This window comes from Rhipicephalus sanguineus, chromosome 1, assembly GCF_013339695.2.
Source record: "Rhipicephalus sanguineus isolate Rsan-2018 chromosome 1, BIME_Rsan_1.4, whole genome shotgun sequence".
Classification (NCBI taxonomy): Eukaryota; Metazoa; Arthropoda; class Arachnida; order Ixodida; family Ixodidae; genus Rhipicephalus; species Rhipicephalus sanguineus.
The window spans coordinates 332,576,868-332,593,586 of record NC_051176.1 but is presented as its reverse complement, the minus strand read 5'-3'; the positions used below and the strand labels follow the sequence as shown (position 1 = coordinate 332,593,586).

General features: G+C 47.3%; 2 protein-coding genes across 2 annotated transcripts in view; both read right to left on the bottom strand.

The window, feature by feature from the left end:
- The window catches only part of LOC119379553 (E3 ubiquitin-protein ligase Topors), a 371,896-nt gene that overhangs the window by 92,475 nt on the left and 262,702 nt on the right, over window positions 1-16,719 (bottom strand). The window lies entirely within an intron of this gene.
- The window catches only part of LOC119379550 (uncharacterized), a 133,627-nt gene that overhangs the window by 28,706 nt on the left and 88,202 nt on the right, over window positions 1-16,719 (bottom strand). Inside the window, exons 13-14 of the mRNA XM_037648852.2 lie at window positions 15,691-15,852; window positions 7,271-7,461 (exon numbers count right to left, since the gene is read on the bottom strand). Coding sequence (XP_037504780.1) covers window positions 7,271-7,461; window positions 15,691-15,852 — 353 coding nt within the window. The remainder of the gene's footprint in view (window positions 1-7,270; window positions 7,462-15,690; window positions 15,853-16,719) is intronic.

Genomic DNA, 16,719 nt, shown 5'->3' with positions numbered 1-16,719 from the left:
TCTGCTAACTTTACACGGTAGCCACACTTGCGCACGCGAATCACAGCGGGAGAGCGATCGCGTTTCACGACGCATGCTGACGTAACTTCTTTCCCCGTGCCATCCCTCCCTGTGTAGCTTCCAGTGCGCTCATTGGGACGAGAAAAGAGAGAGAGCGCTGAGAGCGTGTGCCAAACCCCCGTAACTCCGCTCGTTCTTGACGGATTCGAGAAATTTTTGCAGCTATCGATTCGGGAGGCAGTAAACTCCGATACTGAGGTCATTAGATCATTACTTGGAAAAGTGGTTCATGACCCCTGTCACGAGGCGTTCTGGGTGACCAAGCCCTCAGATGGTAGAGCCGAGCAGCGAGAGATGACAATTGGGACAACACCGAAACGTAGCTTTTATGAATAATCTCGTCGTCGTCTTCTCCTTCCAAGCCAGATCCCCACTACCCATTATTTCCAGTACAGTTATCTCCCCCGGGGAAAAGAAGCTGTCCCGGCGACCTAGGGGTACGATGGCACAGGGGGATCATAGTAACGCTTTAAATGTTCTACATGCACAATTTCGCAGTTGCGACGACGCTTATCCGAAGGTGGTTCAAGAGGCTCCACGATATAGTTCACGGGAGATGTTTGGTTGACTACACGGTAGGGACCCTGGTAGTTTGACATGAGTTTCGGGGACAACCCAGGGGACGAGGCAGGCACCCAAAGCCACACAAGCGAGCCAGGAGAATAGGATGCAGGCGCGACGGCGGCATCACAGTGGTGCTTCTGGCGCTGCTGGTCCTCTGACGTCAACATACGGGAGAGCTTTCGGCACTCTTCTGCGTGTGCAGCAGCCTGGGACAGGGTGGTAGATTCCGAGGCATCAGGGCGATACGGAAGAATTGTATCCATGGTGGAGGATGGTTCGTGCCCATAAAGTAGGAAGAAGGGGGAAAATCCTGTGGTGGCCTGCGTGGCGGTATTATAAGCATATGTGACAAATGGGAGAACATGGTCCCAATTGCTGTGGTCAGATGCGACGTACATGGCCATCATGTCACCAAGAGTGCGATTGAAACGCTCAGCCATCCCATTAGTCTGCGGGTGATACGCAGTTGTTGTACGGTGAATGATACGGCATTCTTTGAGAAGAGCTTCTATGACGTCGGATAGAAATACACGCCCTCTATCACTGAGTAATTCTCTTGGGGCTCCATGGCGAAGTATGATGTGGCGCAGAAGAAACGAGGCAACATCACGCACAGAGGCGCTGGGCAAAGGTGAAGTTTCCGCATAACGCGTAAGATGGTCGATGGCCACTACAACCCAGCGGTTGCCATCTGAAGTGCTAGGTAGAGGGCCATAGAGATCGACGCCTACGCGATCAAATGCACGTCCTGGGCAAGGCAGAGGTTGCAGCGGGGCAGCTGAACGACGAGGAGGATCCTTGCGGCGTTGGCACGCGAGGCATGAGAGTACATAATGACGGACGAATCTGTACATCCCGCGCCAGTAATAACGAAGGCGGAGGCGTGTGTAAGCTTTGAGTACCCCTGCATGCGCGCACTGTGGATCATCGTGAAACGCCGCACAGAGATCCGAACGGAGATGCCGAGGGACCACAAGTAACCATTTGCGACCGTCCTGGAGGTAGTTACGGCGGTATAACAGCCCATCGCGAACGGAAAAGTGGTGTGCTTGGCGACGTAATGCACGGCTGACGGGGGGTGCCGATTGGTGTTGCAGGAAGTTTAGCAGAGAAACAATCCATGGGTCCTTCTTCTGCTCCAAAGGCATGTTCGTTGCAGATATGGACGACGCCGATAACGGCACGTTAGGTGAATTAGTCTCGCTATGTAGAGGAGAGCGAGACAAGGCATCTGCGTCGGAGTGTTTTCGGCCGGAACGGTAGAGTACTCGAATGTTGTACTCTTGGAGTCGAAGCGCCCATCGAGCTAGACGACCGGAAGGTTCCTTTAAAGAAGAAAGCCAGCACAGGGAACGGTGGTCGGTTATCACGTCAAATGGGCGGCCGTAGAGATAAGGTTGGAATTTAGTTATGGCCCAAATTATAGCCAAGCATTCTTTTTCTGTGACAGAATAGTTGGATTCAGCCTTCGTGAGTGCGCGACTGGCGAAAGCAACGACATACTCATCGAAGCCAGCCTTTCGTTGGGCAAGAACGGCGCCAAGGCCGACACCGCTGGCGTCCGTGTGAACTTCTGTCGGAGCGCTGGGGTCGAAATGCCGTAGGATCGGAGGAGAGGTCAGGAGATGACGCAGCGTTGTAAACGCGGCCTCGCAACTTGGTGACCAAGTTGAAAGGTTGTGGTCCGCACGAAGAAGCTTTGTCAAAGGGTCTATGATGGTCGCGAAGTTGCGGATGAAGCGGCGAAAGTACGAGCTTAACCCGATGAAGCTGCGAAGTTCTTTCAAGGTCTTTGGCCGTGGGAACTCAGCGACAGCTTGAAGTTTGGACGGATTAGGGAGCACCCCATCTTTTGACACGACATGGCCGAGAATGACTACCTACCGAGCTGCAAAGCGACACTTCTTCAAATTGAGCTGGAGGCCCGCGTTGGCGATGCATGTCAGGACGCGTTCAAGTCGAAGTAGATGAGATTGAAAGTCTGGTGAAAATATGACAATGTCGTCGAGATAACAAAGGCAGACCTGCCACTTGAGTCCGCGTAGAATGTTATCCATCATTCTTTCAAATGTTGCAGGCGCATTGCACAGACCGAAGGGCATGACGGTAAACTCATATAGACCGTCAGGGGTGACGAACGCAGTCTTCGGGCGGTCTGTCTCAGCCACCGGGACCTGCCAGTATCCGGACCGTAAGTCGATGGACGAGAAGAATTCGGAGCCTTGGAGGCAGTCTAGCGCATCGTCAACCCGTGGTAGAGGATAAACATCCTTACGGGTTATCTTGTTGAGTCGACGGTAGTCTACACAAAACCGAATGGTGCCATCCTTCTTCCTGACCAGCACTACAGGAGAGGCCCAGGGACTGTTCGAAGGTTGTATGACGCCGCGTTTGAGCATGTCGCCTACGTGCTCGTCGATGACGCGGCGCTCCGTTGCGGACACACGATACAACCGTTGGCGCAATGGCGCATGGTCTCCGGTGTCGATGTGGTGGACAACTGTGGAAGTGCGGCCTAAACGAGCTTGTTGTGGGTCAAATGATGTCCGAAAGCGGTTAAGGAGGGCCACAATCTGGGCGTGCTGACTCGTAGTGAGGTTGGGGTCAATGCACCGAGAAAACGTGACCTCACGAGACGGCTCCGCAGGAGTAGCGTCGACGCCGACGGCGTCAGCCTCGACAGAAGCCGGGTTGTCAGGCACAGTATAAACAAAGCTTTGGTCAAGTTCGTCAGCATGACCGAGACACTCAGCGTGGTGCAAGGTAGCAGGACAAGAAAACATGTTCACAACATAAAGAGCGCTGACACCCTGTCAAACGGTAAGAAGGGCAAAAGGGAGCAAGAAAGGATGACGGCGAGTAGCAAGCTTCGACGGTGTGAAAAGAACTGTGGAGTCCGAAAATGCAGCGCAGGATACGGGTACAGGGTGGAAGAGAAAGGAGGAACGTCGGTGTCGCTGGCGACTAACACTCGACAAGAGGCGCCGGAGGAATCTTCGAAAATGTTGCCGCCGAATGGAGACAGCGAAAGTTCAGCACGGGCGTAATCGATAACGGCACCATGAGATGACAGGAAGTTCCAGCCTAAAATCATGGCATGAGAGCAGCGAGGCAGAACGACAAACTCGATGTGGTACAGGGCATCGTCTATAGAAACCCGGACGGTGCACGCTCCCAATGGGTCAATCGGCTCGGCGCTTGCTGTACGTAGCAAAATCGCAGAAAACGGCGTCGTGACTTTTCTGAGCTTAAGACGAAGCTGGACAGAAATAACTGACACCGCTGCTCCCGTATCGACAAGCGCATGAACGGCAATACCTTCGGCAAAAACGACAATTACATTGGTCGGGAATAAATGAGGACTTGCGCAGTTTGCTGATATCGCAGTTCTTGCCTCCGGAACTGCGTCATTCAGTTTTCCTCGTGGACAGCTTCAGGCCGGCGGATGAGGGGAGACAGAGAACGTAGACGACGGGATGGAGACCGACGAGTACTGTAGCCTCGGGAAGAAGGCGCGGCGTCGAAGTGTGGAACGGCAGGAGCCGAACGGTAAGTGTAGTCCGGACCATTGCTTTGTGGTCGTGCAGAGTCGGAATACCAAGCACGGCGGCGGCAGAATCGTGCTACATGGCCAGCACATCCGCATGAGAAACAGATGGGCCGGTTGTCTTGGGTGCGCCATGAATTGAAAACAGGGCCCGCAGATTCAGCGAGGTATTGCCGAGCCGGGTGAAGGGGCTGCGGTGGTGGACCATAGTTTCTTGTCGGCGTATAGTTTGCGGTCGCGGGTAAAGGTGAAGAGAAGGTGGGCATAGGTGCGTATTGCACAGCCGCAGACGGCGGCCTCGGCTTGGCGGCGACTGCAGCGTACGTAAGCGGAGCTGTCACTGGAGCCGGCTGATGAGCAAGTGGTACGATGCCTGCGACTTGTTCGTGTAAGACCTGACGGATCTCGGGAGTCAGGAGAGATTCAGACGCTTGGGCGGCTGGCAGAAGAGACAGCTCGCGCGCGACTTCTTCCCGAACAAATGAACTGTTTGTTAAAGCTGAAAGCATGCCGTCTGGTATTAGAGCTCGTCGTGTGGAAAGCCGTTGTTTGCACAGTTCTTCGTAGCTCTGGCATAATCACTTCGTTGACCGTCTGTGGGTTTTTCGCCAAGAGCATTTGGAAGGCGTCGTCCTCTATGCCTTTCAGGATATTCCTTATCTTCTCGTCTTCGGTCATGGGCGGGTTAATGCGCCGGCAAATGTCAACTACATCTTCTATGTAGCTGGTGAAGTTTTCACCTTTTTGTTGAGCACGACTGCACAGCTGTTGCTCAGCCCGAAGCTTGCGGACGGCGGGGCGACCGAACACTTCTTGAAGTCTAGCTTTGAATGCTGTCCAGGTGGGAAACTCCGATTCATGGTTGTGGAACCAAACGTTGGCGACTCCGGAGAGGTAGAAGCTGACGAAGCTGAGTTTATCCGCGTCATTCCATTTATTAGAGACGCTGACTTTGTCGTACAATGACAACCAATAGTCCACGTCTTGATCTTCAGCTCCACTGAAAATGGGAGAGTCTCGTTGGCGTGGCGTACCTGAACAGACGACTGCAGGTGACGCCTGGGGAATATTGCTCTGCCCAGCATCGTCAGGCATGGTTGGCACGGGAGGGATCGTCTGGTTTCGGAGTTCCAGGTCTGGAAGTACCCCGCACCTCCACCAAATGTCACGAGGCGTTCTGGGTGACCAAGCCCTCAGATGGTAGAGCCGAGCAGCGAGAGATGACAATCGGGACAACACCGAAACGTAGCTTTTATGAATAATCTCGTCGTCGTCTTCTCCTTCCAAGCCAGATCCCCACTACCCATTATTTCCAGTACACCCCTTTAATGCAACTACTGCAGCAGCAGCCTCTGTCAAGAGGCCGTGCTGCGGTAGCCTGGAAATATAATGTGAAAACTATGAAGATATGAGTGAGCATCATGTTCTTAAACTTCAATTCACTATGCCTTTTATGTTTCATTCGGAAGGCTATGGATTCCGTAAGGCACAATACAATTGCCCTGCCGGCGGCAAGTCATCTTTTCGTCCACTTTACTTTCTTCACATTTACATTCTAAATACTACAGATAACACCCCCTGTACTTTCCTTGGCGTTATTGTCTGTTAGTTCTCATTAATATTGTGTCTAACAAAGATAAACGAGCCCTTGAAAAATCATAGCTTTCCTTCATTCATAGCGAGGGTCTCGTCCTGGCAGACTTAATGCCTTCAGGTAGTATGCGAGGGATTATTGGTCAGCTGCCTACTCGTAAAAAGATCACGTGCTACGTGACGCCAAGAGGCAAAAAAAAAGTGTTCCACACTCGCCGCCATGGCTGCGATTGGCGCTGACTAACACTCCTAGGTTTAATCAACATATATATACCCCAGAAAGTGGACGGGAGGATGACCGCCGCCGTAGCTCAGTGGTAGAGCATCGGACGCGTTATTCGAAGGTCGCAGGTTCGGTCCCTGCCGGCGGCAAGTCATCTTTTCGTCCACTTTACTTTCTTCACATTTACATTCTAAATACTACAGATAACACCCCCTGTACTTTCCTTGGCGTTATTGTCTGTTAGTTCTCATAAATACAAAAGTAGTGTCACAATTATATAAAGAAGTTTAATTTATGTACGCATGCGTTTTAGACCCTGTAAGGGAAGCAGATTCACTCAAATGAGCAGCATTTTTACTAACAATTCGTGAGTTAGAGTCCCTGAAATTTTTTTTTTTAATTATGGCAGCGGCTAGGGTACAACTAGAATAAATCATCACGCCACAATTTAGCAAAGCACCTCGTATCAACGCAGCTACGGGCGATTAAAAAGTTATCCTCCTCCCAAGCTTGACTTTTTCTCAGCTTCTTCACCAAACAGTTGGTGCTAAGCTCTGCCTTCCACAATCCTCTACTGGCACACAGTAGATCACAAAGGCCGTGCTCTGTGTTTGTCTGGTGGATCTCTTCTCCCTCAGGTGCCACCACACACCCGGCTGCTTGTGTTTTCTCTTCCAGTACAAACGCTAAAAAATCAATCGGATGAATCATACGAGTGGAGTCGCAAAGCAATGCAATGCTATGTTCAATACAGAGGAAGCTGAAAGCTCAGTGTGGCAGTGCAGCTGCGATCTGTAGCAACATCCATGTTTCAGACCTTACATTAAATTACACACTTTACCCAAGAAGCTTAAATCGGCCTGTTAATGATATAAAAACCCATGCCACCAACTCAACAGTCTTGTAAAAATCGTCAAAAGCATTTCAGGATCCCTTTGAAGCACTTGTAATCATCCTATTTATTCACAAAAGGGCTGTGTAAAGCTAAGCTGAGGGTAGGAGCAATAGAGGAGCAGAGACACAAGGGTTCTTCAGAAATACTATTGTTCTGCATGCAGTGTCCGAAAGAAGAGCTAAAGCAAAATTAGTAACACCGAAGGAATATGTTAGTGTTAAAGCAAGAAAGTTTGAGAATAAGCAAAAACAAAAATGGGATGCGCCTAGCATGTCAAATGGGAAGTCCCGTACCTGTGAAGACCTACAGCAACGGCTGACACAACCATCATGAGGGCAACTATGTAAAAGTACCTCATTCACAGTCTTGTTTCGTTGTGTGTACTTGCCTCATTAAGCTTGCTCCGGGACAGCTTGGCATTATTTTCAAGCTTTTCGAGTAGCTCTTTGTCATCCTTAGCGGGATCGCCCGTGGAGGGTAAATCTGGGACATCTTCCAGGTAAGCTTCAGCATCGGCCAGCTCATCCCGCTGTCGTCGTCTTTGCAACTCCCGTCCAACCTCCTGGAACACTTCCTCCGCTGCAAGGTAATTATGCCCACACACCAACCATGTCTACTTAGTCAAATGTTTCACAAAGCCATAGTGAAACACAAAAATGCCTTTTCATACTCGCTCTTGCACAGCAAGAAAACTTCACTTTTCTACCAGCTTTGGAACAAGTTATCTCACCACGTTTGTTTTTCCTTGATAAAATGCACAAAGCCTATAGGTCCTCAAGATATAGTAAAAGGACTACATAAATGCCATGAAGAACTAGTCAGACACAACAGAGTTCCTACAAACATACTGCAGTGCTCTCTAATACAGGTTTCATTTTTGCAGAATTGCAACTTTTTTGTATATTATGGCAATGCATAAATAATATCTGAATCCCACAACTAGGTATTATGTACAAGAAAAGACAAAAAAAAGACAGGCACTTTTAGCAATGTCACACTCGATCTTGTATGCCAGGAGCGTGATCAGGCTGCTGAAGAAGGCAAACTTACAGAATACGCAGTAAAGGGGCCGGGGAACAAGAAGAAAAGAGAGACAGATGCATGTCACGATGCATATACAGAATATGCTAACGTGGGCTTGTTATATAATTTGGCACTGTTGACATCAAAACCAATACATGGGTGACTTTCACTGCAGACAAATAAAACAACAGTGTGGCACTTATAAAACACCAAGTCGAGGATAAACCCACTATTAGGGCCCCTAACTTTATGCGGTGGAAAATTTGGAATTCTGCAATTCCAGATAGAGAAATGTGCAAAATTCGGCAGTGACCCTTAACATGTAAAATTCTGCGGCAATATTGAACAGATGCAAGGCACATGTAACAATCTATTTATTATACGCACTTTCAGGCTCGAAACATGCCTGCAATAATTAAAATTGGAGGAAGCTGTTGTGACAGAGCATCAGATGATAGTTAGTGCTCTCTTCACCTACAGAGTGACGCTTGTGGGACACAACGTCACCATAATGACTAAATATCTCTCTGCGTCTGTTAACAGAGTTGATTGACATTGCCAAGTACATAAGGGCAATTGACGAAAGGGTTGGAGAGTGAACTGTTCCATCCCTGCCCAGAAGGCCAGGACATCAGTCTGCTCCTGGATTTTCTTGCTTAGAAAGAAATGAAGCCAAGTCCCTGTCACTGGTCTTTAGTTCTTGGGCAGTCTTCAAGTAAACCTGCCATTAGGAAGCTAGAGCTAATGATTCTTCTGCAAGCTGAGGCATGCCTGTCAACTCTGACCTCATCTTTGAAAGGCACCCAACTTGCAGAGGATCCGAGCACCTAACATCCTTAAAGAACTGCCAGGTGTTGGACTTCTCCAAGTATACTAGCGCTTTGTTAGCCGCTTTGGTCATTGCAGCCTTCATCTTGCTTACAATCTGATGGGCCTCATCATATGCAACATCTTCTCTTTTCAGTTGTGTTGCAAAATCCTCCTTTGCAGCTGCTTCAAGATATCCCCAGAGTGTAAACAAAGCATTGTACGCTTTGAGGCAGGCTACGCGCTGACCCTCTGCTGCTTTCAGCAAGCTTGAAACTTTTTTTCCAAATACTGCAATGCATCGCATGCTGTACTTAAGCTCAGTTGAGTGTTCACTAAGCAGTTTCAGAAGAGAATCAATGCACGCTGCTTCTCCATACTTCTGGTGGACTTGACTAAGAAAGGTTATCCTAGGATAGTGCTCAAAATAGGCAGAATGTTGTTCAACAGCCTCAATCAACGAATTCCACCTGCTTTGGACAGGTGCTGGGTGTGCTTTGGCACATTGAACTCCACGCTCTTCCAGATGTGATTTGTAGAAAGCTCTCTTTTTACTTGAGAGACGGAAGGCCTTCTTCATACAGGCGACAAACTTGTCCACTAAGGAAAAAGATGCCTGCAGTGTACTGCCAACAATGTTCATTGTATGGGCTACACACGTAATGTGAACAGCTCCCCCGCAAAGCGGCTTTATGTACTTCTTAAAGGACTTCACCATGTAAGTAGCATTATCGCTAACAAAGACTGATACATCCTCAAATTCAACTCTGTACCTTGTCAGTATTCTTGTCACAATGCGGCCTATCACGGACGAGTTCACTTCATTCACGAATTTCACTTCCACGAGTACAGGTTGGAGCGAAGCACTCGCACTTCTGGCCGACTGAACGAACAACACGTCAGAACCGATTTTGAGTGGTCATCGGTGGTTTCTTCTGTAATTACAGAAACTGTGGTGCCTTGAAACAATGCTTTCAAATTTGCCTCGTGCTACTCAATTCTGGAAGTCGTCGGCGGAGCGCATTAGAACATGTGTTTGTAGAAACGTTCTGTTTCGGATTGTCGACATTCTCAAGGGGAATATTCGCAAATATCAGTGCATCCAAGAATTTGAGCACAATGTCGTTCCTCACTTCACCAGCCGTGATTGCGGATTCCAGATTTGCAGTCGACTTCGCTTTCTCGGCGTTCCTGAACCCCCAGCTCTGTCTTCCGATGGTTCTTCACCCCTTTTTTGCTTAGAGGTGTCCCTTGTTCCGGCATTCTTACGATGACGGTTACTCTCGATGTGCTCATCAATAGTTGACTTGCTGCGATGGCCAACTGCTCTCGTGCAAGCCCGGCAAAAAAGCACAACTCCATCTTTGTAAAAGTCAGCATGATTGTATTCTCAAGCGCGTTCCTTGGCCGTCTTTTTGCTTAAATGAGGTCCTGAAGGTGCCATCTCGATTTGCACATCGATCTCGAACCAAAGCAAACGGGAATATGGCGCACATGCAGTCGCAAACAGCGAGTATGTTGGATGGATAGGTGGCTACGGCCTACGGCTACCGTTAGGCCTTGTGATTGGTGGCGGCTTCAATTTCTCTCACTAGTTAAAGACGATAAAGCAACATGAACCAATTTTCAATTAACTAATAAAATATACCAGCGCATTGATTTGCTCACATCTAACGCGAACTTTTTTTGTTTTTTGTAAGAAGAGTACAAAAAAGATTGTCTCCACGTTGCCATCGAGTACGAAACCAGAACTGCCCTCGCGGCAGCACATGTTGTGAGCATGGTTGTAAGTTCGTCACACAGCCCCACTTCACGCTCGATGACAACCAGTATGCGTCATATCTGTTCCCAGTAAAGTGCAAATGGTGCCGCACCCATTTTATAATGAAAGCTCATACCAAAGGCAAGTTATTTTACAAGCAGCATAGATTCTTCTTTGGCGCCCGAAAACCTGTCAGCGGGTTGTTCCAAACAAACGAAGATCTTAAGCCGCGTGTCCACAGGGAAAGCTTCTGGGGCCAAAAATTGAATTATTCGGACATCGAAGACAAGCATGCAGGCTTTCTCAGATTAACTCCTTGTAGACCAAGGTAATCAGGGTGACGGTCCCTGGGTAGGTGTGGTGAATAATCCCGTTCTATGAGGGTATCTCGACCTTGCCTTTCTTTTTTCTAATCGTCAAAATAAGGGCATGACACAGTTTTCTTTTTTAAAATGAGGCAACACTGAATTCCGGTGCACATTATATTAAAATCCGGATAACTAGATGCGCCTCAGATTAAATACAGTACCTTCCCGTCACCTTCAGTAACCTTTTACTTTATCTGTCGTTTTAAGGGCATGTAGCGACACCTTTCAGAAGCTATGGAGAAACAGTGTTCCTCTGCAGTTTCCAGAGGCGTGGTCTGTAATGTTTTTTCGCATTTCCGCAAAGAAAAAAAAAACCCGCAAATTCAGTGATTTTTTGCGGAATCAACCCTTTTTTCACATTTCAACGAAAAAACGTCAATTCAGTGATTTTTCGCGGAATCGCAGAAAGCTAGGGGCCTTACCCACTGTTTACCTCCCTGAATACACCACCACAGGTAAGCTCATGACTCTATCCATATCATTACTGAAGAAGACTGCATGAAGGTTAATAACCTGCCATAAACGTTAAAGGGACACTAAAGTGAAAAATTATTTTACCAGTATTTGTAAATACCCTACCACAACACCGAAAAGACTACTAATATGTGCTGGCTTTACCTCTGTTGCAGAAGGTAAAGCCATTTTTCTCAATGTGACATTAAATGCGAAATGAGATTTCATCGTCAATGCTCTCTGCCAAGAAAATATACCTGAACTCTCAACGAATTTACGGCAATTCTGAAGGTGTGCTTGAACAAACAAAATAGATGTGCAAACTTTTTAGCATAAAGAATCGCTTAAATGGCATAGTTCGGAAAAAAAATATTTGTGCACATAAACTTTCTTTTCACTTTAATCTGTAATACTACTGCGAAGGAAGGAAGGAGAAGGAGAGAAAGAAAAATTGCAACTGTTTATGTGAAGGTGTTCAAAGTCAGCCTTTACTTGCAACATCAATTCAGATGCTCTGCACTTTATTTTTTCAGGAAAAGAGGGCAGCAGGATAATAATATATTAATATCTGGGGTTTTACGTGCCAAAACCATGAGATTTTGATCATCTGGTGTGCTTTAACGTGAACTGGCATCACACAGTACATGGGCCTCTAGCATTTCGTAAATTTAAGAAATAATCCGCCCTACTCTACCACATGAAAGGTGGCACATCCTCATGTATTTTTCTTGAGAAAAACTTCCTTGATTCTGCAAAAAATGATTACTTGTGCAGATACTATATGCAACAGGTTCTAGTGCAAAAACCAAACAAAGCCAAGGCTTCCCTGGAGCTGCCACAAGTCTGTCTGTGTCACTGTTCCGAGTAATTTTTTTTATGAGTGCCAAGCTGCAGTTGTTCAAATTAAAAATTGTCACAGGAAGTGGAAAGTATGAGCTCTGTGTTAGATCCAAGCAATGAAGGACCCAGTTAATTTTGTAAACATCCACATCATTTAAAGGATGCAAGAAACAACAAATAATCATGTATATCCCTTTGATGACAACAAGACCATCCAACTAAATACCACAGAATTGATTCTGTATGCTACTCGAAGTGTGTTAATAGACCATGCAAGCTTTTGTAGACAGCAAAACTTTGGTCTTTATCACCAAAAGAAAAAAGGAAAGAGCAGAAGTGGAGCTCATATACACATGTAAGCCAGTGATTGTATGAGTATGATATTGAAGAGAAACAGTGCGGTGAATGCATGTAAAGTGGAAGTATGACAGCCACGATATACAGAAATACTGGTATTGATGTGTATGAATTTCTGCTCTCCGATCCAAACATGAAGTGCTTAAAGGAATACCGAACAAAAATTTGAAAAAGCTACGAAAACACTTACATTAGACTCGGACGACACGACTGTTCCTGTACGCAGCGTTTATTTCACGTAATTTCCAGCAGTTTGCCGTATTTTTAGTGGATTGTGGGAGCGCGGCGGCTGCATGCCACTGCGCTTGTCGGCGGACGTGACGTCGAGTGCTCCAGCAAGAGGGGGGCAACCGGCACGCTCTCTCCTGCCCTGCCACTTCCCTTTCTCCACCTCTCCTCTCAAGAACCGAGGGTGGCTGGTGTGGCGCTGAGCCTTGTCCTCTTTTCCCCACATAGGAAACAAAATAGCGCTTATTCCTCAAAAACCGCTACAACTACCGAGCGTGTCGCGAGAGCGCAAAGATGCAAGGTGCGAGTGACAGTGGTTCCACGAGCGGTCATTGCGACTCCGAGTTCGACAGGCCTCCAAAACGGATACGCCAAATACAACCATATGCGTGTGACCGTTCTGCTGTGTCAAGCGACGACGACGAGCCAGACGAGCCGCCGTAGCCCAACGTGGGTCGGCAGCCGGGACCAGCAATTTACACAGTAACTCATAGTCACTATCCTCGAAGTGTTCGGAACACAAAAAGTCACGCTTTGAAGGCCCCCACGTTGGCTGCGATGGGCGCGCAGCGCGAATCCATATCCTTCGAAGCTTCGGCTCTGTTGGAAAGGTATGACAGGGCACACCCTAGCGCAGAACAGCGTTGAGGCATTCTGCGTTGTGTCAGGTGCTTCACCGTTCACATTACGTAGCAGCACACAACACACACGGCAAATTCGTAGACGTGGGCGCAAGCTCCGCTTGAGAAAACAAATATACGGCCGAGAGCGCGGCAATGGCGTCGTTGGCTGCCGGTTGAGAACACGCACGGAGAACACCTTCCCGACCGTGAAAACACGTCTTGAGAGAGACGCGCGGCAGCGGGTGGTGGCTTGCGATGTCGATTGGTAAGCGATTTTGCTGCGAGCACGGTTGGCGAGTTACTATCCGCGGAGTTTCGCGTCACTTCCTCTCTAGTTCGCGGCGCGGCCGCTAGACGCGCCAATTCGCGAAAAATGCATTAAATTCATTATTTTCTGCTAGTCTCTGGCTGAAATGAAGGTTGTTTCAACAAATTTCAGCACCCAATCTTTCAATTGAGTCATTTATCTCGGCGGCGAAAATTTTGTTCAGTATCCCTTTAACACTTTCGTGACCGCGCCTATTCCCATTGGTAGTATGTTAACGATGACTTCAAATTCAAATTTTGGCGCTCTCTGAGCACTTCTGGACGGCTAACGCCATCCAAAGGGCAAAAGAGCGTGTTATTTATCAGTTTCGCTAGTGGGTTTCTTTATTGCGCTGCGGGAGATTTTTAAAGCTCGTTCGCAGTCGGGTAGGTGAGCGCTCGTTGTTTTAGACATGACGTCAACGTCGCTCGTGGGTGCGCCACGGAAACGGCGAATTTCGACTAATTCCGATGAATCTGAGCGGGAATCTCTGGACGATGGTAGCAGCACAGACACGGAAGACGACTTTGATTCGTCAGACTTCAGTACGGACGGCGAAAGTGCGTCACAGCCTCGGAACATCAGCAGCTATCCGCTTGTAAGTTTCGTCCTCTCCTCAGGCCGTTTTATCGCTACCGCGCGTCTGTGTATAAACGTATCCGGTGAGTACTAAAGGTCACAGCTCTTATCTGCAAGGTGTCAGCTTCGTTTGGGCGGGAGTATTTGGCGCCAGCTGCAGAAAGAGAGTTCTCTCCGCGAAGGCGGCGCGGAGTGGACCTTGACCTAGCGCTCCGGAGTGCCACGCACCCGCTTCCTCGTGTTGTTTTTCACAGCAGAAGTCGTCAGAGAGATATGCAACCACACAAATAAGTATGCATGGATGCATACTTTTGAAAAGCCAACGCACAGTCAGACAACATTTGTTTCACAGCGCGGAAAAACTGCTTCGCGCGGTGGTATGATAGGCACCAGTGCTTATAGTTTTTTATGCATGTAAATAACCTTTGTACTTACAGAGCTTATATTTGCACTAGTATTTTATAAGGGCCTTGCGTTCAAAACATATATTTCGATTTTTTTTATGTTTACCCTGTGCAGAGTCGCATTGATGTTTTTATTAACTTTTTTCTTTTTTATGCATTTTTTGTTTTGGTATTTTCTTGATAATATTCAAAATAAATCTGTTGTTTGAAATTAATACTGTTAGAAAGACCAATTCTTCTTCTATCATTTGACACCCTACACTTTAGCATCAATCAATTTCTGTGGCAGGAAAAAAAAAAATTTCCTGGACCACCCAAAAACAACCGATTTTTCCGCGGTCACGAAAGTGTTAACACCCACTAGGGTCGCACTGTGCTGTGAGCAGAGAAACGATGAGCTAGAGCCTGTGGATGAGAACGAAATTTCTATACCAAAAAACTACGATGTCCCTGTAATGTATCTCAAATTACTGTGAAGGCTACCCAGCCAATACTGCCACATGTAAAGTTCCATATAGGCTGCACAACCCAAATGTAGCACAGAGGAAGCCATGGCACAACACCAGAAGAAAAAAAAAAATTTTCAGAAAGCATCATCAACAGCTGTAGAAGTACTGCACATTCATAGTAACCAACTGACCATGAACATTTAAATAAGAACACAACACACCTCGCTCATCCTCATTGAGGTTCTGAGTAAACAGAAAGTGCTGCAATTGATTGTTTACAGCCACAGTGCCGTTATGTCTGCGAATGAATGTTAACAAATGACAAAATGTTTCTGCAGTGCACTGATTTTCTTGTTACTTCTCATGAAGGCTGCTGATGTTTGTATGTACATAGCAGCACAATTGTCAAATTCAATACACAGAGCAAAATTACTCAACTTAAAAGAAATTACCTTGACCTCTGATGACTAGAAACTTGCTGAAATTATGAATTCAAATAACTCTTATTACACTGGTGCAGTCAATTCTGGCTACAAATAAAAGTGCCCAAGTGGTACCACCCTAGTAATGGCCACGCTTGGAGCAACGTCAGGCTAAAACCCCCTTACCAAGACATTTCTCCTCCCTTGCGCTTAGCCCAAGGCCATGTGTTTCATTTCCTGATCGCACCACATCCAAGATATCCTTGTAGTCTGGGAATACGCGACGGTTATTGCGACGCTTGTTGACCACTTTCTCCACCATGGCATTAATCTCCGTGAAACGGGTGCCTGAAACATTACAGATCAGGACAACACAATGTAATGGCCCATCACAGCCACTTCACCCTATAATTTAAAGGGATACTGAACAAAAATTTGAAAAAGCTACGAAAACACATGCATTAGACTCGGACAACACGACTGTTCCTATAAACAGCGTTTATTTCACGTTATTTCGAGCAGTTGGCCGTATTTTTAGTGGATTGTGAGAGCGCGGCGGCTGCACGCCAGTGCGCTTGTCGACGGCCGTGACGTCGAATGCTCCAGCAAGAGGTGGGCAACCGGCACGCTCTCTCCTGCCCTGCCACTTCCCTTTCTCCACCTCTCCTCTCAAGAACACCTTCCCGACCATGAGAACACGTTTTGAGAGAGACGCGCAGCAGCGGGTGGCAGCGTGCGATGTCGATTGGTAAGCGATTTTGCAGGGAGCACGGTTGGTGAGTCAGTATCCGCCGAGTTTCGCGTCACTTCCTCTTTAGTTCGCGGCGCGGCCGCTAGACGCGCCAATTTGCGAAAAATGCGTTAAATTCATTATTTTCTGCTAGTCTCTGGCTGAAATGAAGGTTGTTTCAACAAATTTCAGCACCCAATCTTTCAAGTGGGCCATTTATCTCGGCGGCGGAAATTTTGTTCAGTATCCCTTTAAGGTAATGACGATGCAAAAATTGTTCCTCACTTTGTTTACTATATTAGGTAGCTCCTGACTAAAGTAATGATGTTATGAAGCCCTCTACTACTAGGCCATGCAACACATCATTACATAGTTCTTCGTGACCAGTCAATCTGGTAGAAAGTCTTTAGCAACACCATATAAATCAGATGTAGTGGTAATGTAGTATCACCAACTACTGACACACATGTCAGCCAAATCAGTGA